Source organism: Schistocerca gregaria, chromosome 1, assembly GCF_023897955.1.
Source record: "Schistocerca gregaria isolate iqSchGreg1 chromosome 1, iqSchGreg1.2, whole genome shotgun sequence".
Lineage (NCBI taxonomy): Eukaryota > Metazoa > Arthropoda > Insecta > Orthoptera > Acrididae > Schistocerca > Schistocerca gregaria.
The window spans coordinates 763,708,213-763,729,026 of NC_064920.1; the positions used below are offsets into that span (position 1 = coordinate 763,708,213).

General features: G+C 39.8%; 1 protein-coding gene across 1 annotated transcript in view; it reads right to left on the minus strand.

Moving 5' to 3' along the window:
* The window catches only part of LOC126268025 (colorectal mutant cancer protein), a 585,914-nt gene extending 571,539 nt beyond the window's left edge, over positions 1 to 14,375 (minus strand). The window contains exon 1 of the mRNA XM_049973446.1: positions 13,859 to 14,375. Coding sequence (XP_049829403.1) covers positions 13,859 to 13,989 — 131 coding nt within the window. The 5' untranslated portion in view covers positions 13,990 to 14,375. The remainder of the gene's footprint in view (positions 1 to 13,858) is intronic.
* Between the last annotated feature and the right edge of the window lie 6,439 nt (positions 14,376 to 20,814).

A 20,814-nucleotide genomic window follows, 5' to 3' on the forward strand; every position in this document is an offset into this window, starting at 1 on the left:
ATAATACAATTTAACTATACAAGAAGTAATACGCCTGTTACGTTCTTGCCGGCCGGTTTGGCCGAGCGGTTCTAGGCGCTTCAGTCTGGAACAGCACGACTGCTACGGCCGCAGGTTCGAATCCTGCCTCGGGCATGGATGTGTGTGATGTCCTTAGGTTAGTTAGGTTTAAGTAGTTCTAAGTTCCAGGGGACTGCTGACCTCCGATGTTATGTTCTTGAAATGTCTTTTTCACAATGTGTCACGACATATTGTGCACATGGAGGAGATTCTTTGAAGTGTAGTGCATAAGTTACGCCATACAGGTGATTAAAAAAAATGTTTACAAACTGACACGACACATCGGGTATACAACAAGGACCAGTAGTCACATAGTAACCGGGGGTCGCAAATGCCACCCGGGGCTACTAAATGGCGTTGTAATTATTTAGTCACATGCTACAAATGGACGGCCACTACAGGAGATGCTCAAAAGTTTTGTTCAGATTCATCGAGACACGCCTGACCGACGCTGCACTGAACCGCGAACTCTCTCAAGGCCGATTATATAAAGGACTTATCCTTAGGTCAAGACAGAAAATTGCCTTAGATCAAACTTAGCCTGGAGACCTACGTTGTATAAACGTTAATCCTAGATCATATCGCCGTGAGGTCGGGTAATATCTGACTGGCGAAAATCCGCGGTTCAACGTCAGGTTCCGCTCTAATCGTCAGTGTGTAAGTGTAGTGGCACAAAAATTCATCATTTTTGTTTTCAGCAGATACCAACTGCAATAATAAAAAAGCTGTTATTAACAAAATAAATGGCAAGTAAATATGTGGCTATGCCATTCCCACACCGCTGATGCTCAAAATACTTTTTTTCGCTCATGAAGGTTAGGTTAAGGGAGGATGTAACGGAAAATGTAAATATTTATTTAAAAAATCATTACAGCCGTATTTATAAATGAACAACCCTAAAATTTGGCATGTGTACAGCAAAACGTAAAAATATAATAAAATATGCAGAATTAATATTTTGCCAAATTTGTATTTTTATTTTTTATTGTCTTTTTATAAAGAGCCATAACTAAAATTTTTATCATGCAACTAATCTGAAAATTTTATTGTAGTGTCCTGAGAACGTTATAAGACCACTGAACTACAGTTATTAATTTATGGCACAAACTGTATCATTAACAGAGTTTATAATTTTGGACATACAAAATTAAGTTTTTTCACATAAGATCATCTAAAAATCAGACAGCAACACGTTGCCAACAGTTCCTGAAAATTTCATAGTTTTAGCGCATATGGTTTTTGAGAAAAGGCTTATAATAAGGTAACAAACGTAAAACAGATAAAATGGGATTCGACGATTTTCTTCTCATACTTCTACATGTACTAAGCTTACCTCAATTTTAAAATCCTCCATACTGATACCCCTCATCCTCCAGGTTTCTTTTCTCTCTTCTCCCTGTCCTGTATTTGCAGGTAAAACACTGATCTGTTACATTTCTTGACCCTGCTGTCGTCGACGGTGTAAAATGCTTTTGTTGTAAACATACTAGCATCAATACCAACTCTCATCAGCACTTCAATTCTTCCATTATTTCCGTTATTATAACATAAAATTGCGTCATAGACACCTATTTTGAGTTCTTCAAGTTCACAGAATGTCCTTTTTGAACATCTAATCCAAATTAAATCACTGTGGTTTTCATTTGCATTTTGTCTCTTTGCTTGAAGACACTTCCTCAATTAATCAGGGTTTGCAAGAAACCAGAATACGGGCGTAAATGCATTCATAACAGGTTCTGGTAATGAGAGTTTATGTGAATACGTCTCATTTCTGTTGCTGAACTTACACCAATCGTCTTTCGGATACAGATTGTGCATTGGTATTTGGTCATTCGATAGTTTGTGGAAAAAAAAAAACTGCCCACACACCACGCCTCATTCCCTCTAAATTGTGTTTTTCCTTATAGCTCTCCCATAAAATAACCGAACAGAATCACTTTCTTTCAGAGTAAGCCTGCCTTTTCCTCCTAGTGGTTTTCCATGCTGAAGTACTTCATCTTTCTTTTTTTTTCAGCAGGTGACGAAGCCTACCACCAAGCATCCATCCAACACATTCCAACTTTCTACTGTTGTATTGTACCGATTTTTATCTGTTACAGCTTTGAACAAAGAGGAGCCCCCATTACTAAGGTATTTAGTGTATTTAATACCATACTGGCCCTCAGATCTGGATCCTCACAACTACAGCAGCCTCCATGCCCACACTTGAGCCACTATAATTTTTACAGCATGCTACTGCATGCTTTTCTTGACACAGTTTCTCACTATCTTCTTTGTTGGACATATTCCTTGTTGCACGCTGGTGGCAGTATTTAGAGGTCATGTCTACATCTACCAATAACAAATGCAACTCCATATAGAGATGTGTGACCCCTTTCCATCCAGATCCCTTCTGCAAACACACACAGACCAGTAACATTTCTAGGAGATCCATTATCATGAATACCTACCCCAGGATCTATTCCTTTTTGGTTTATGTCCAACAATTCCTCCACTGCTTTCTTCGCAGAAACTTTAGCAGTATCGCATACAGCATCACACATTCCACTATTCATTTTTTCAAACCTTGCACAAGGTGGAGGCATGTTCACAAACCCACACAATAAATTGCCTCCTTACCTGCCCTGTCCAAGAGATCTCAGGGCATATGCTACCTAAAATTGCTTTCATAGATACCAGTGTTAGTTTTTTTGGAGAAGGAAAATGAAAATTCATAGCAACACAAATTACAAATAAATTTAAAATTACAAGCTATTTCCACTCTTCATTCTTCAACAACAATCATGCATTCCGCATTTTTACAGCTAACACATGAACATGAAAACTTTATCGCCTGGCAGAGAACCTCTTAATCAACAAGTCTGACTCCAGTGGCATCCACATCAACATCGTTCATGCACCCGTACAGTTCTCCTGTTCAAAGTTTCGATGCTTAAACTGAGAGCTTGTGTTCTCCATTTCGAGCTGCATCCTCTTTTTTGCTGGTAAACCGATTTCCATGAAACCTCCGTTTCCTAAACACAGTTTTTCCACCACCCATTACGCATATATATATATATATATATATATTGTGTGTGTGTGTCAGCCAGATATATAGATGTCAGCTAAAGATGTTGTTGTTGTTGTTGTTGTTGTTGTTGTTGTTGTCTTCAGTCCTGAGACTGGTTTGATGCAGCTCTCCATGCTACTCTATCCTGTGCAAGCTGCTTCATCTCCCAGTACCTACTGCAACCTATATCCTTCTGAATCTGCTTAGTGTACTCATCTCTCGGTCTCCTTCTACGAGTTTTACCCTCCACGCTGCACTCCAATGCTAAATTTGTGATCCCTTGATGCCTCAAAACATGTCCTACCAACCGATCCCTTCTTCTAGTCAAGTTGTGCCACAAACTTCTCTTCTCCCCAATCCTATACAATACCTCCTCATTAGTTACGTGATCTATCCGCCTTATCTTCAGTATTCTTCTGTAGCACCACATTTCGAAAGCTTCTATTCTCTTCTTGTCCAAACTAGTTATCGTCCATGTTTCACTTCCATACATGGCTACACTCCAAACAAATACTTTCAGAAACGACTTCCTGGTACATAAATCTATATTCGATGTTAACAAATTTCTCTTCTTCAGAAACGCTTCCCTTGCCATTGCCAGTCTACATTTTATATCCTCTCTACTTCGACCATCATCAGTTATTTTACTTCCTAAATAGCAAAACTCCTTCACTACTTTAAGTGTCTCATTTCCTAATCTAATTCCCTCAGCATCACCCGATTTAATTCGACTACATTCCATTATCCTCGTTTTGCTTTTGTTGATGTTCATGTTATATCCTCCTTTCAAGACACTGTCCATTCCGTTCAACTGCTCTTCCAAGTCCTTTGCCGTCTCTGACAGAATTACAATGTCATCGGCGAACCTCAATGTTTTTACTTCTTCTCCATGAATTTTAATACCTACTCCAAATTTTTCTTTTGTTTCCTTTACAGCTTGCTCAATATACAGATTGAATAACATCGGGGAGAGGCTACAACCCTGTCTCACTCCTTTCCCGACCACTGCTTCCCTTTCATGCCCCTCGATTCTTATGACTGCCATCTGCCACCTTTAGAATCTGAAAAAGAGTATTCCAGTCAACATTGTCAAAAGCTTTCTCTAAGTCTACAAATGCTAGAAACGTAGGTTTGCCTTTTCTTAATCTTTCTTCTAAGATAAGTCGTAAGGTCAGTATTGCCTCACGTGTTCCAACATTTCTACGAAATCCAAACTGATCCTCCCCAAGGTCCGCATCTAGCAGTTTTTCCATTCGTCTGTAAAGAATTCGCGTTAGTATTTTGCAGCTGTGACTTATTAAACTGATAGTTCGGTAATTTTCACATCTGTCAGCACCTGCTTACTTTGGGATTGGAATTATTATATTCTTCTTGAAGTCTGAGGGTATTTCGCCTGTCTCAAACATCTTGCTCACCAGCTGGTAGAGTTTTGTCATGACTGGCTCTCCCAAGGCCGTCAGTAGTTCTAATGCAATGTTGTCTACTCCGGGGGCCTTGTTTCGACTCAGGTCTTTCAGTGCTCTGTCAAACTCTTCACGCAGTATCGTATCTCCCATTTCGTCTTCATCTACATCCTCTTCCATTTCCATAATACTGTCCTCAAGTACATCGCCCTTGTATAAACCTTCTATATACTCCTTCCACCTTTCTGCCTTCTCTTCTTTGCTTAGAACTGGGTTGCCATCTGAGCTCTTGATATTCATACACGTGGTTCTCTTCTCTCCAAAGGTCTCTTTAATTTTCCTGTAGGCAGTATCTACACTCCTGGAAATTGAAATAAGAACACCGTGAATTCATTGTCCCAGGAAGGGGAAACTTTATTGACACATTCCTGGGGTCATATACATCACATGATCACACTGACAGAACCACAGGCACATAGACACAGGCAACAGAGCATGCACAATGTCGGCACTAGTACAGTGTATATCCACCTTTCGCAGCAATGCAGGCTGCTATTCTCCCATGGAGACGATCGTAGAGATGCTGGATGTAGTCCTGTAGAACGGCTTGCCATGCCATTTCCACCTGGCGCCTCAGTTGGACCAGCGTTCGTGCTGGACGTGCAGACCGCGTGAGACGACGCTTCATCCAGTCCCAAACATGCTCAATGGGGGACAGATCCGGAGATCTTGCTGGCCAGGGTAGTTGACTTACACCTTCTAGAGCACGTTGGGTGGCACGGGATACATGCGGACGTGCATTGTCCTGTTGGAACAGCAAGTTCCCTTGCCGGTCTAGGAATGGTAGAACGATGGGTTCGATGACGGTTTGGATGTACCGTGCACTATTCAGTGTCCCCTCGACGATCACCAGAGGTGTACGGCCAGTGTAGGAGATCGCTCCCCACACCATGATGCCGGGTGTTGGCCCTGTGTGCCTCGGTCGTATGCAGTCCTGATTGTGGCGCTCACCTGCACGGCGCCAAACACGCATGCGACCATCATTGGCACCAAGGCAGAAGCGACTCTCATCGCTGAAGACGACACGTCTCCATTCGTCCCTCCATTCACGCCTGTCGCGAAACCACTGGAGGCGGGTTGCACGATGTTGGGGCGTGAGCGGAAGACGGCCTAACGGTGTGCGGGACCGTAGCCCAGCTTCATGGAGACGGTTGCGAATGGTCCTCGCCGATACCCCAGGAGCAACAGTGTCCCTAATTTGCTGGAAAGTGGCGGTGCGGTCCCCTACGGCACTGCGTAGGATCCTACGGTCTTGGCGTGCATCCGTGCGTCGCTTCGGTCCGGTCCCAGGTCGACGGGCACGTGCACCTTCCGCCGACCACTGGCGACAACATCGATGTACTGTGGAGACCTCACGCCCCACGTGTTGAGCAATTCAGCGGTACGTCCACCCGGCCTCCCGCATGCCCACTATACGCCCTCGCTCAAAGTCCGTCAACTGCACATACGGTTCACGTCTACGCTGTCGCGGCATGCTACCAGTGTTAAAGACTGCGATGGAGCTCCGTATGCCACGGCAAACTGGCTGACACTGACGGCGGCGGTGCACAAATGCTGCGCAGCTAGCGCCATTCGACGGCCAACACCGCGGTTCCTGGTGTGTCCGCTGTGTCGTGCGTGTGATCATTGCTTGTACAGCCCTCTCGCAGTGTCTGGATCAAGTATGGTGGGTCTGACACACCGGTGTCAATGTGTTCTTTTTTCCATTTCCAGGAGTGTATCTTACCCCTAGTGAGATAAGCTTCTACATCTTTACATTTGTCCTCTATCCATCCCTGTTTAGCCATTTTGCACTTCCTGTCGATCTCATTTTTGAGACGTTTGTATTCCTTTTTGCCTGCTTCATTTACTGCATTTTTATATTTTCTCCTTTCATCAATTAAATTCAATATTTCTTCTGTTACCCAAGGATTTCTTGCAGCCCTCGTCTTTTTACCTACTTTATCCTCTGCTGCCTTCACTACTTCATCCCTCAGAGCTACCCATTCTTCTTCTACTGTATTTCTTTCCCCCATTCCTGTCAATTGTTCCCTTATGCTCTCCCTGAAACTCTGTACAACCTCTGGTTCTTTCAGTTTATCCAGGTCCCATCTCCTTAATTTCCCACATTTTTGCAGTTTCTTCAGTTTTAATCTACAGGTCATAACCAATAGATTGTGGTCAGAGTCCACATCTGCCCCTGGAAATGTCTTACAACTTAAAACCTGGTTCTTAAATCTCTGTCTTACCATTATATAATCTATCTGATACCTTTTAGAGGAAGAAAATAGCCTTCACACTGACAAAAATTCCGCTGAATCAAGCAGTTTCCAAAATGTCGGAAAAGGTGGGAGTGGCCGCCAGTGCAGAGTTAATCAGTATAACCATTTAAAGGTATTTCTAAAGCTGCTATCAAGATAAAATTCGCACCCAACGTAGTTTAAACAGTGTAGAACAACAAAATAATATTTCTGTAAAATCGATTTTTTGGTCCAAAATCCATTACATCCAGGCTTAATTTCGGACGGAACGCGTTCCGGAACCTCTCAGCACCGTACATTTGAAATAGTACACGTGTATTAGATCACAATGTAAGTATAATTTGCCGCTGCAGCACATGTGAACGTGACAATGGTTCGCCAACGTGATGTGACGGGCAGGAGGTGTGTGTGTGTGTGTGTGTGTGTGTGTGTGTGTGTGTGTGTACGCAGGTACAGAATACCCAAGATAAGTTGAGTATAATTCCAAAGTTTTATTAAGCTGAACGATGGAGCAAAGTGACAATGGTACGCGGCAGGCGGTGGCAGCTGTTGCTTATATTGGAACCTTGTGGTGTTATGTTTTCTATTATAAGATATTATGGTTTAAAAACCTGAATTACAGAAAAGTATTTTCTCAAAAATGATTTCTCATTGTAAGTCTTATCACAAGTCTCTCTTGGTGGCCGGTGGGGTGGGGGAGGGGGGGGGGCGGAGTGACAGAAGAGGGCGCGTTCCGACACCTAAAAGTTTAGAAATTAAGCACTGATTACATCCTCCCTTGAGGAAAGTATCGGCTACAGTCTGCAATTAACGATCAGTTTCGTAACAGCTCTTGGGATAAAACTCGTAATTTATGTGAATAGTTCAAAGGTATTTTATAAACACTTAGCAGTAGGGTATGAAAGGAAAATTCGAAATATTTGCAGTGAACAGTCAAGTATGGGAATTTTGACAGAGCCAACAACGATTCAACATCACTTACATACGTCCTCTTTCGGGCTCGAGTAGCAGTAGCTATGCAATTCGTATTAAATTGTTGACTACCGAACACGTCCTTAAGCTGCTATGACAATTCCACATGTGTTGATAAAGAGTACATAAGCAAGTGTGTTGAAACACACTAACCAAATATATGTTTCACACATTTTGGTAGCTCAGAGGTCGCGTTGTGTACTGCCGTGCAGAAGACCGCATGTTCGAGTCCATGTCAATTCTTGATTTTCTTTCCATTTTTTATTACTTTCTCTACATTATCGGTCGTAAAGATAACTATAACAGCTTCACAATGCCATTCCATACCACTAAAGCCATATCATATTCTCCATTTTCCGAGCGTTCTGGGCCACTGTTGGGGAAAATTTTGTGTGCAATAGCCCTACGTGATGTGAATTACATCGTTTCCTTTCGTTTACTTTACAAATATATTAGCATTCAGATGTGTCCACAGAGGACGACGATGACGAGATCCAACGAGCTGCCCGCACGTTCTGTGATAGGGTGAATCCACACTTGGATTTAAATAACAAGTGATTTAAGCTGAGGTTTCGTTTGCAGGAAAGTACCGTAGAGTAGTTGGATTTATCTGATGAACCAATCAGAGAAACCAACCACTGACTGCATTGTGCATGTTGCTGTTAACCTTAAGTTTACGCCACATGAATCTTTCAAATAGTGGATGGTAATATGTTTAAATCAGACATAGCAACAACTTGCTGAGTTGTCCGTAAGGTAACGGACTAACGAAAGAATTACAGTCAACAGCAACTTCTCTCCATGCCTTTACGTTATTCATCACAGTAACTTTATTTCACTCAGTTATATCTTTATTCTGGTCCAACACAATTTCCAGCAGCAAATCTTTCTCGTATTGAGAAACGCTTGGCGATCGCTCCTTTTCTGATTGCGTATCTACGATGTACGATAAATATCTGCGGTCGAAGCGCAATAATCGAATCGATAGCCGACTTCAGCCATGTTGTCAAGCATGTTATGTGCTACCTAAAATCAAACCTAAACCTACTTCGGGGAATCGAAGTTTAGCGTTATACAATAGAGCCGACTCCAGAACATCGTTCACTTTCTGATCTAATGTCAAATTTGATCTGCAGTCAGCGATGTTTATACAACTAACCCCCAAAGATACTGGTGTAACTCCTAGAAGATATCCTGCTGCAGCAACAATACTACCCACTAAGTCCTTAGACGAAGCAGCAGGTGTTTAATACACAAGGCCCTTGCTTAAAAAAGTCCGTTGTGGTGGTCACGCGACTGGCCCACTGTGGCTGGCGAGGAATTTCGACTGCAGGTGTGCTGCTGAAATACGCGGAGGTTCCGTCGTGCTGAAATCGAATGCGGCGACGAATAGACACGGGAACACCATTCAACATGTCCTCCAGAATCCTCTCGCAAGAATACGAGACTCGTGCGACCATCAAGTCGGTCCGGGAGAACATACGGTCCAAGTAAAAAGGCTCTGACGATGCCAGGACACACTCTGAAGGTAAATTTGCGTCGTGAGACGTGCGTACGCGTAGCATGTGGGTTCACATCCGCCCACGTATGCAGGTTGTGAACGTTCATCACAGTCTCGGGTGAGAACGCAGTCTCGTCAGTGAATAGGACACTCGCTGTAAGGCTTCGGTCTTGTGACCGTAGGCCCTCTCCCTGTTCCTATGTGATTACTGATACTTATTGTATGACCGACGTACCATCAGCTAGTAAACTTTGTTTTTAATCACCCTGTGTATCCATACTTAGAAAAAAGAGTTATGAAGATGTGTGTCCCACCTGATTTGTATAACCATATTGTGCTCGCCACTACGTCTATGCTTTACAGATCAGAACATGGCACCATAGTTTGCCGAAACCAGTAATGATCTACAAAAGCGACTGTAGGCAGTTTGAAGTTTTTTACGTCTGTTTTCATATTAATCTAGATTGTCCCCGCAATTGGAAAAATGTCAAGCATAATCAACAGGACCACTGGTTGCCTAGAAACACAATTGTGGGGTAAACTGATCACTGCTGTGAATTCGCTCACAACATTTGTTTCGTTTTGACACAGATGTTAGTAGTAATTGGTAACGCCTCACTGAAAGAACCATCTTCGATTCACCTACAATGTTTTGAGAAAGAATCGTAAAATGTAAATGCGACAGGAGGAGCTATAATTAGAGCCTGATATAAAATTATGCAGGACACAAGCCTGACATCTAATGCTGTACTGTCTCGCTCATTGAGAAGAATAGGACGTTCGTGAAGGTCGCATGGAAACGATCACTGGCGGCCTCGTTCCCGAAAGCTAAGAGAACGCGTGAACGCCTCAAAAAAAGTGGTTATCCACTTTCTCTTGATACGTAATCGTCGGCCAGACTACGAGATACTGGTTTTCAACAATTTGGGGAGTCCTAAGTTAAACATTTGTTTTGGTGTGCATCTGCCTCGTAGGTCAGTGTACACAATTGCTTGTGAAAAACAACTATAAATTTTGTAAAATGGTACTTTGCGAAAAACGTATGTGCCTAATCCTTACAGAAACGATGCGTAAATCATCACACAGCAGAAATGGTGCTTCATTGAACGTCCATAGACCTGAGACAGCACCTGCGGTTTCGAAACTTTCTTGGGTCACATTTATAATAAAGCTCTCATTTCTTTTGAAACTATACCTGCAGCCAACACTTCTAGCAACCACTGTCGTAAACCTACGAAAAGTCATTTACTAAATTGGTGAAGGCATTTATCACTTCCACGAATTATATATTTAATCATTGATATTTTCACAAAGTTGCTATGGAGATATCGAGGTGGGATGTTTGAACAATTTCTTTTTCATATCTTAAATGAGGGTATAATGTCTAATAATGACGGAGCCAAAGGTCGGGCTACACAAAGGTACGAGTACGAAAACGGCTGTGGGCTTTTCCTTTACCCTATACTTTTCATTCGCCGAAAGTAATTTTAGGCAAAACTCTGGGCACCCGTACCATAAGTCTACGTCCGGCCATTGCTATTAAAGCTTTCCGTTACCACCCCAAATCACATGTAGAAAATGCCAAGATATTTCCTTTGAAATGGACATACTTTCCTATTTCCGTAGCGATTCTTGGCCATTCCGAGACGTTAGACGACTATAATAAGTCACTAATAATCTAAAAAACGAATGCAGAAAATATTAAAAACGAAATCTAAATAAACAGTCCCCTTAACGATGTTCTGAGTGGTGCGTACACACAGAAAACATCACGAAATGTTGAATCTGTTTGTCGCCGTTACCTTTGTGAAAAACAACCCGAAGGATTGATAATAGCACATTCTTTTACACGTGTGTTCACATTGGTGACTTTATCATATAGTGTCCGTTTTCCTATGTACTGTTTACACTTGTTACATGTGTTACTACAGATGCAACAATTTGCAGAACCACATCATAATGGTGCAGTTCAGTCGTTGACTGGGTTATACAAACCCAAAGGTCTTGGGAACAATTCTGTCGGTCACTCAACTTTGTTTCTGTCACTTTTGTTTAATTCATCTCTGGCAATAATTTGTTACTGAAGAAAATAAGAAGAAGAATGCAAAGTCGGGTATCTGGCTTGGTCCGTCAGTCCAATGACAAGAGGATAGGAATGGAATACCACTTCCAATAGTATTTTGGTGTTCCAGTATATCTTCAAGTTGATGAGGGCTTTTTTTGCTAACTTGAAAGAAACTTAACATTTTCATTCATTTTATCATTTGTGAGTTAGCACACCTGTTAGGCTCTAAGTAGCACACATGCAAGCAGAAATCTCATGAGCTCCCTGCAGAATACAGCTATTGTTTATGTATCACCATTATCATTCATTTATTGTTGCACCACACAAAGGACAATAGTGTACGAGCGTCTTGCATACTATGTAATCCAATCATTATAGTATTAACATGGATGCACCATCTTCCAGTGCCTTCAAAATTGTTTGTCTCTAACATTACAAGCAGTTCTTCCACTTCTGCAGTTGTTTCAATACACAGCATTAGGATCGGTCATTAATGCCGGACACATTAACACACCTAAATGTATATAACAGAGAAACTTAGAATTAACAGACAATGTTTATGTCAAGTTTCTTTTTACCACCACATAGTACAATCTGAAAATTATTTTCTCAGCACAACTATTAATTTGGAATTTAGTGGAGGTAAAACTTTAGATCCTTACTGAAACTGTATTGAGTGGTACATGGCAAATAACCATTTTATGTGCATGTTATGTGGACATTATAAGGAAATGAACATATGTCAACAGATTTACCCAAAAAATAAGAAAATATATCAAACAGAATATAAATTAAATAAATATAGACTTTTCACTGAACGCGCTATTAACACCTTTGAAGACTGCTATCAAAGATTATAATTATGGCAACAGACTTGCTTCAAGCCGTAAGACTGCTGGTACAACCTGTCAAAAGAACGTACCCACATTAAATTACTATGCTCAAACAGCTCCAAAATAATATAAAATTTTACTATAAATGGCACAGTCAGATGATAGTATTGCAGATGATCTTCATCTTCACTGCTTTTTTTATGGAGTTACGGAGTGGTTTACAACAGAACATTCCACAACACATTTATAAACAGATGGGGACTAATCAAGATTAGTCATATGATTTTCTCTATCATCAACCATTTTTACGTATTAAATGTGTGGAACTGGGTCTCCTGGCCCTTGCCAGGTACACCCTTGAATATGATCTTGTCTAGGATAGCACTGCGGTGTTCAAACTAATGTTTAGGTTGAGGACAGATTTACTTAAGATTTAAAAAACAAATCAATTATTTTGATGGCTGTAGAAAAGATACACAGAATTATATGTTTTTTGTTTGTAATTGGCTTTTAGCGCTGTTTGTTGTTCTGCATCCATGCAACCTGTTCTCTTTTTTTGTTATAAAGGAATATTATTAGATATTTCAATTCCCATTTCATTATTATTTATGTATCAGGTTCCATGGGATCATTTAGCCCCAAGCCAAACCTACTTTGTCAAGGAACATATCAGGACATAGTTTCAAAATGCTGATTACAGAATTTATAAAGAACGGAATTAATGTAAAAAATGTGATAGATTATACAAACAGGTAACATAGAGCGAAGAGTTCTGAAATGCTACAAAGGCCCTCCTGTACAAACCAGGTGCATGCTACAAGAAAAACTTTGAATTTGGATTTGAATACTTGGGGTTTAACAAACTGTTTTTCATTTCTGCTGGAAGTATACTGAAAATGAAACATGCTGAACAACACTGTCAGATTCTATGTACATATCATTAATAGTATTTCCAATTGGAATAAAATTGTACAAAACTACTGGCAATGACTACCAAATCATTCTGGCAACGGTGGCGGTGCAAAGTTCAGCTTTAGCATTGAGATACCACACTCATATTCTGCAACCTTTATTTTGCACATGTTAGCATAACTTCAGCACAAATAAATTATATAAGTCCAATTTTGACAGAATTGTGTAAAATAGTGTTGATGAGTAATGGAACATTGAATGCTTAAGTATGGATAAAACACATTTTTCTGATATATAATACTCCGACCAATCTAGCACTATTAATATTTTCTAAAAAGAACACATTATCAGCAGACATTACAATACAAGACAAAACTCTTGTAAATGTTGCTGGAGGTGACTGCAAAACCACTTTTGCATTCATGCATTTTACAACTTTATGTTTCTGAGAAGATAAAGCAACTGACAGTTGGACACAGGTACTTAATTCAGACAAGAAGAAACTGAACATCATTTGTAGTGCAAATGTAGAAGGGACCGCATTAATAGCAGAATGTTTCTTTCTGGCACGACTGCTTATGTACCAATAAGCCCTACCATTAGTATTATTGAACCATTTACAGTGGTGTTAAATCTAGATTCTCTACTAACAGAAGTAAACATGAGAAAACCACAACTGCAAAAACCATGCCCTTATAGGACCAGCTATGTTTCACTGCGTGCTGCGAAGTTAGAAATTATTTTTTTGCAATATGGCACTCACCTGTCAATGTAGCCGTCTCCATCACCATCGCAAGCCTGAAACAGTTTCCTCACACGATCTTCATCACACAGTGAGCTTGCATCTTCACTCGCAGCGTATAACTCCGAATTCTGTTCCGTATTATCTGCCATTTTCACTAATGTGGAAGCAAAATATAATCTATTGTAGGGAAACGAGAACACGTAAAGTACGTTTCTTTTCGGAAAATGACTTGGAATATTCTGCACACCGCTGTTATGTTTGCGAAATCGTGTATCTTTATACTGTACAGCTGCTCTTTACACACTGTTTTCATTTAGGAAAATGTATGTCACACATGCTAACAAATTATTCACTTAACTACACATTATTAATTAAGAAGTCAACCGTCTAGTTTCGCACTGTGTTTATATGAACCACTATTAACGTCAGGACAGATATGAAATCCTATTATCAATGCGAGGAACAGCTAATTTTCACAAACATAAACAACGTGATCACTGTAAATATTGTGAAGCTGTCAACATAATTTGCTATCGATTACTTATGTCATTCGATATATATCGACATTTTCCGTAACCCGTCCGATACTGTGTTTTTATATATTTATTTAACAATTTACATATCTAAATACTTTACAGTTGCGTTAAAAGGAAGTCTATAAACTAAACAGAAATATAGTTTCAATGTTTATGCAAAACGCGATAGATGGACCGTCTTCCACTTGCTCTCCTTGGCATGTGCTTGAAAGTATTGTCGAAAATTGATAACTCAGTTTCATTCCTAATAAATAATGCTCTTTCAAAAGTCTTCAAAACTGTCAGTTCTGCTTTTGGCAAATAAGTTGCTGCACTAATCACATATCCGTCCTAGATACTTCTTTTAATTCGGAATTAATGGCAAACCAGAGTTATCTTGGTGACGGAATGATTCCGTTTCTTAGCTGATAAATAACTTCGGTTTAGAGCATGAATGTAGGACCCATGCCTACAGGGTGTTTCCATTATGATGATAAAAATTTAAGGAAAGGTGAAGAAGAGAAAATGTATCGGTCTGAATTTTATTCAGTCACTTATCGTGAACTGTAAAGCCTTTCGCAAAGGAACACTGCTCCAGAACCCACACTGAGTCTGATTAAGAAAAGGAAGGAGTTTATGGATACATACTCACTCTTGGGCGCAGACTATGTTCGAAATGCCAGGGTGGAGGAAGGGGAGTAAGAGATATAAGCCCTCGCAGATGATCAATTCGTCACTACACCTGACGCTGGCAACATAGTCACTTGCTGAAATATTGTGTCCATTGGACACTCACATCCAGCTATTCACCCATGAACAATTTATAATGAACTGCACTGGGAGATGCTGAAGAATCACCTTGCGTACCTCTACAGAAAGTAGATTTAACACAGCATGAAAGTACTTAACAAGCTGTGCCACTGGAGGAGCTGTTTACTAAGTTCCTCTGTATTCCTTTACAAGATGGTATGAGGAATGAGTGGTGGCAAAATTTTTCAAGATAATGCATCACATTGACCCAGTGGACGCATGAAGAGTCAGCCTAGCCATAGTATGGGAGAGAGCATGCTTTGCTCGCTTGTGCCTGTACTCGACTAACAAAGAACTATTCGAATTACATCTACAGTTGGCCATCCAGTTCAGTTCCTAAACATGGAAATGGATTGATGGTGCCAATTGCACCATAGCTTATTCCACATAAAGGAAGGGCACTGCACGTCAAACAATGAAATTTGAGACCACATCAGAGAGAATACCTTCTAATGCTCCTTGTAAGACTATCAACAATCTCTTGGCTGAATAACTGAATGTGGACATGGTTTAAGTTCTTAAGAGAGGACCAACTCCTAAATCCACATCTATCACGGATGTTATCTTTGCAATAGTACATGCAGTTGCACGACTTCCACTTCCACCTGAAGCAGCTGAAGAAGTATGTCACAGAATCTTCCATGCTCCTAAGTGAACTAAAACTATGAAACAAACATCTCTAAAAGGGAGACTCTGGCCATATGTGAACTAAGGAAAGATCCAGTTATCACAGTCTTACCACCCAGCAAAGGTAATGCAACTGTGATCTTATGTCATCATGATTACAGTGAGAAGATTCAGGCTTGCTGAAAGACAGTACATATCAGAAGATCAACACTGATCGCACTAGGTGAGTGTAAAGGAAGACTTCCCTCAAAGAATCTAGCTTACCAGATGAAGCTGACAAGAAGCTATGACAGAGAGCACCTGTTCCAGCAAGACTTTATGGACTTCCAGACATTCTCCAAGATGCCCATTTGCAGCATTGTAGCCTCAATATACTCGCTTGCTAAATACTTGCAGAATATGTTGGAAAATATCTGCATCACACTCACAACTCTGTGGATTTTGCTAGATGGCTTAACAACTTTGAGCTTAGTGATTCTGATATCCTTTGTAAGCTTCGGCATTGCCTCTCTTTTCACCAGAGTGCCTTTACAAGAATTTGAACCTTTGGAATTTATAGGCTGGAAATTTGACATAGAAATGACCAATCTTTTTAGACATGTCTTGATGTCAACAGACTTGCATTTAGAAGGTCATTACGAGCTGAAGGAAGGAGTAGCCATGGGGAGTCCAATTTCACCAGCTGGCACCAACACATACATGAAACATTTTCAGGAAGATCCCTGGAATCAGTCCAATGTAAACGTACCTGTTTCTTCCAGTATTTCAATGACACTTCATCATATGGCCACACAGAAGATACAAGCTAAATGATTTCCTCAGACATTTCAATTCTGTACACCAAAATATTAATTTTACCATGAAAGTTGATGTGGATAGAGAGCTCTCCTTTCTGGATGTCATGGTAAAACGAAGAGTGATAGCACATTGGGCCACAGCATGTACATAAGAAGACACAATCTGATTTAGAACTGTTGTATGTGGTCAGCTGCCACTACCTGGTGCAGGGAAGTGACATGCTCAAAACTTTGGTACATAGGGCTCACACCCTCTCTGAAAATGAGAACATCAACAAAGAAATTAAACATCTGAAGACAGTGTCCCATAAAAATGACTACATAAAGAGGCAAATCTGAGGGTTCTACATCCTACATTGGATGAACGAATGGCAGAAACGGAAACGAAACCTCAGGAGGATGTGACTATTGCATTATTAGATTTTATGTTGCATTATCTGGGAGGATAGGATAAATTCTTCAGAAACATCAACTGATGTCTGTTATCCAACCACCAGTTAAAACACAGACACCACTGGGTTGTGTGAGGGACAATCTTGGAATACAGATATCCAGAGTCTATCTGATTGCCTGCCACTGTAGCAGGACTTATTAGGTCAAAGGGTTAGTACTCTCAAAGATCATTGCTGAGAACACCAAAAGCACACCAGACTGCAGCAGCCCAACAAGTTGAAAGTTGTGGAAATTCAGCTATCGCAATTAAATGGAATGTATTATGACCCTACCAAAAGCCCGACACTGATGTCTAACTTCTGGGACTGTTTCAGTAAAGAATCTGTCATTATGATAGTGACTACACCTTCAGTAAGAAGAGGAAGGATACATCCCACAGTGAACTGACTTCAGGGGCAGGCAGAGAAACAACAGAGATGCCACCAGCAGTCATCTGTGGGTGGGAATCTCAGACAGAGTAGCTTTGTGACAGGGGGAACGGATGCTGGATTTGTATCCTACTTGGAAGTGTGCCACATTCAGAATGCCAAGTCAGATGGAGGAGTGGGGAAGGGATGTAAACCACACACCAACTCCTAGACATTCATTTCTTCAGCACACCTGATGATGGCAGGGTAGTCACTTGCCGGAATGGTGTGCCCCTTGCACATTGGCATCTGGTTGTTCACTAATGAACTATTTCATCACAATGAATGTAGTATACAGACAAAAAGTAATAAACAGCATAGAAAGTTCTAAGTTCCTGGGTGTGATAATAATGAAAACTTAAGTTGGAAAAACAATATCATAGATTTTATAAAATATTTATGTTCAGCTATTTCTGTCATAAGAATAACTGTCAACTTTAGGAACAGTTAAGTTAATGTATTTTGCATATTTTAAGTTACTGATGTCTTATGAGACAACATTCCAGTGTAAGTCCCCACTTATGAAAAAAGTGTTCATTACACAAAACAGCAATTACAATTATATATTGGAGTCCACAAACTTACATCCTGCAGGAGTTTGATTAAATAATTGGGAATATTAACCACAGTCACACATTTATTCTCTCATTAAATGCATTGTCAATTATCCATAGCAATTTGAGAATAACTGAGATATTTATCAGTACAATGCTAGAAGCAAAAATGACCTACAGTTTCCTGTAGTGAATCTAACTTTGTCACTGGAAGGGATGCAATGTTCAACTATAAAACTCTTCGATAATCTTTCCATGGAAGTAAAATATCTGACAGATAGCAGAAGTGTTTTCAAATGAAATTAAAGTTTTTCCTCCTTAACGACTCCTTTTATACCATAGTGGAATTCTTGGATAGAAATAATTAGTCTATTACAAGTAATTGTCTCTGCAGTCTTTTGTACAACTGTACTGTTCCACATCACAATATTTATTGTGAATATGACTGACCACTGTATGCTGATGAATAACACTGATAACCACAGATAAAAAAATGAAGAAGTATTGAAAATTACATCAGAGAAACAACTGAGGTGATGAGTCACTGGTGTCTGGCCAACCAGGTGTCCATTAACAAAACAAAAACTGAATAACTTTATTTTAATCTCAGAACAACTAAGTCTGAGAATAACAATGTAAACTTACTTAGACTCACAACTGGTAAAAAAAACTGTCATGGGACAGGTAAATAAGCTACTTAAGCAGCAAACTTCCAAAAGTCAAACAATGGAAAATCCACAATGGAAACTAACAATATTATGAAAAGGATAGTTGCTACTCACCATATAGTGGAGATGTTGAGTTGCAGACAGGCACAAGAAAAAGACTGTCATAATGAAAAGACTGTCACAAAATGAGCTTTCGACCAACAAGAACTTTGTCAAAAATAGAAAATAGTCAGGCAATCTGATGTCTACTCATGACAAGGACCTTGTTTGCTGAAATCTCATTTTGTGACAGTATTTTTGTTGTGCCTTTCTGTGACTCTGCATCTCCACTATATGGTGAGTAGCAGCTATCCTTTTCATAATATTGAAATTTCCAAAAGTACTATATTTGTTACATAAGCTAAGGCAAAATTTCAGTAATATTATGATACTATGCTCTTATTATGCATTCAACTCAGTGTGGAACACTCTCTCTCTGTTTAGTGTTCAATCCTGAGGCTGATTTTCAGAAATCTGCCATACATCATTCCCTTCTTCTGTCTGCCATCCTCTTCATTCCCTATATGTGGGAAACCCACATAATACATAATCTGTTGCATGTATGACATCCTTGGTCATCATTGGCAAAATTTTCATGCAATAGCTCCGTCTGCTATTGCTCCAGTGATGTTGTTGTGTCTTAAAATGTGTCCTAGAAGTTTGTCTTTTCTTTTCTGGACATGCCTCCACTCAGATCTGGTTTCCTCCACTCTTCTCAGCACCCCTTCACTGGTAATTCTGTCACTCCAGCTGATCTTCACCATCCTTCTGCAGCACCAAATTTCCATTGCTCCTATTGTGGAGAAATGTGTCTGAGTTGGTTTACATTCTGCAATGGCATAAGAAAGTTATTAAATGTAGCCTAGATTTGTCTCCCAGGGAGACTTGCAAAAGTTTGTTCAGATCACTTAAACATAATGATATCCCCTAGCCTTTACATCTTTCTTACTTTATCTTATGCCAAAGGTTTACATAAACTTAAACTAAGAAATAATGTTCACTTCCACAATACAAGAAATAGCCACAAGATAGATTTACCATACTCAAGACTTCATCGCATATACAAAAGCCATAAAGACATGAGCCTGAAATTCTTCAACAAATTACCAAAAACAGCACACTTGACTCCCTTACACAAATTTAAAAATGTTTTAGAACCTAGTGAAGAGAGCATGAATTCTACCCAGTGGACAAGCTCATGGACAGTTATGTACAAGAATTGTGCTTTGAGTATTTGTAACTATATTTGTAAGTGTGTGTACAAATACAATGTATGTAATTAATATTCCATTATATTTAAGCATTCATATACCAATATATGCAAAGCTGTTCTATCAACTATATTTTTTGACAAGGTCAATTATTTGTAAACATATGGAATGGGTGACGATAAACATTCTAAACAGAACATGGAACTAACTAACTGACTATATTTCCAAGACCATGCCAATAGTTAAAGGAAACAGAGCATCTGGTACCTGAATATAACTGAAGAGATCAACAAACCATATGGATACCCAATTTTGCAAAAGTATTGCTTGCTCAAGTGAATGATGAGTCTTCAATCACACTCAGTCAATTGTACATTGAATAAGTAAAATAGGTGAAGCACACTGTACTGTGTGTAAAATAATACAAGAATAGCTACTAAGCTCAACCATTCATACAAATTGCTAATTTTAACTTCTGCTGACTATGTACCATGTGTTGCATTGTGTTAACAGGTGCTATAATTAATATTTTATTTAATGTTTCGTCACTCAGTATTAATTTTACTCCTATAATATCATTTGTTAATAAGACACCATGTTTTGCATTGTGAAGACACAACCCCATCCATGGAAGGGTGGTGCCTTTCATGCCTTTGCATTTTACTCTTGTTAGTAGAATTTTATGATCAACATAACTGAGGTATGTAAGAGTAGGCATATAACCTTTCATGTTTGGAGTGCATTATAAGAAACTTGTGCATTATAAGAAACAGTGTATGTGGTAAAACTACCAATGTTTCCACTGCTATTGCAGGCAGCCTTCATTGTGGTAACTATCTGAGAAGCTGAAATGATGGTACATTTATTACATGTGATGTAGTCACCACACCAGA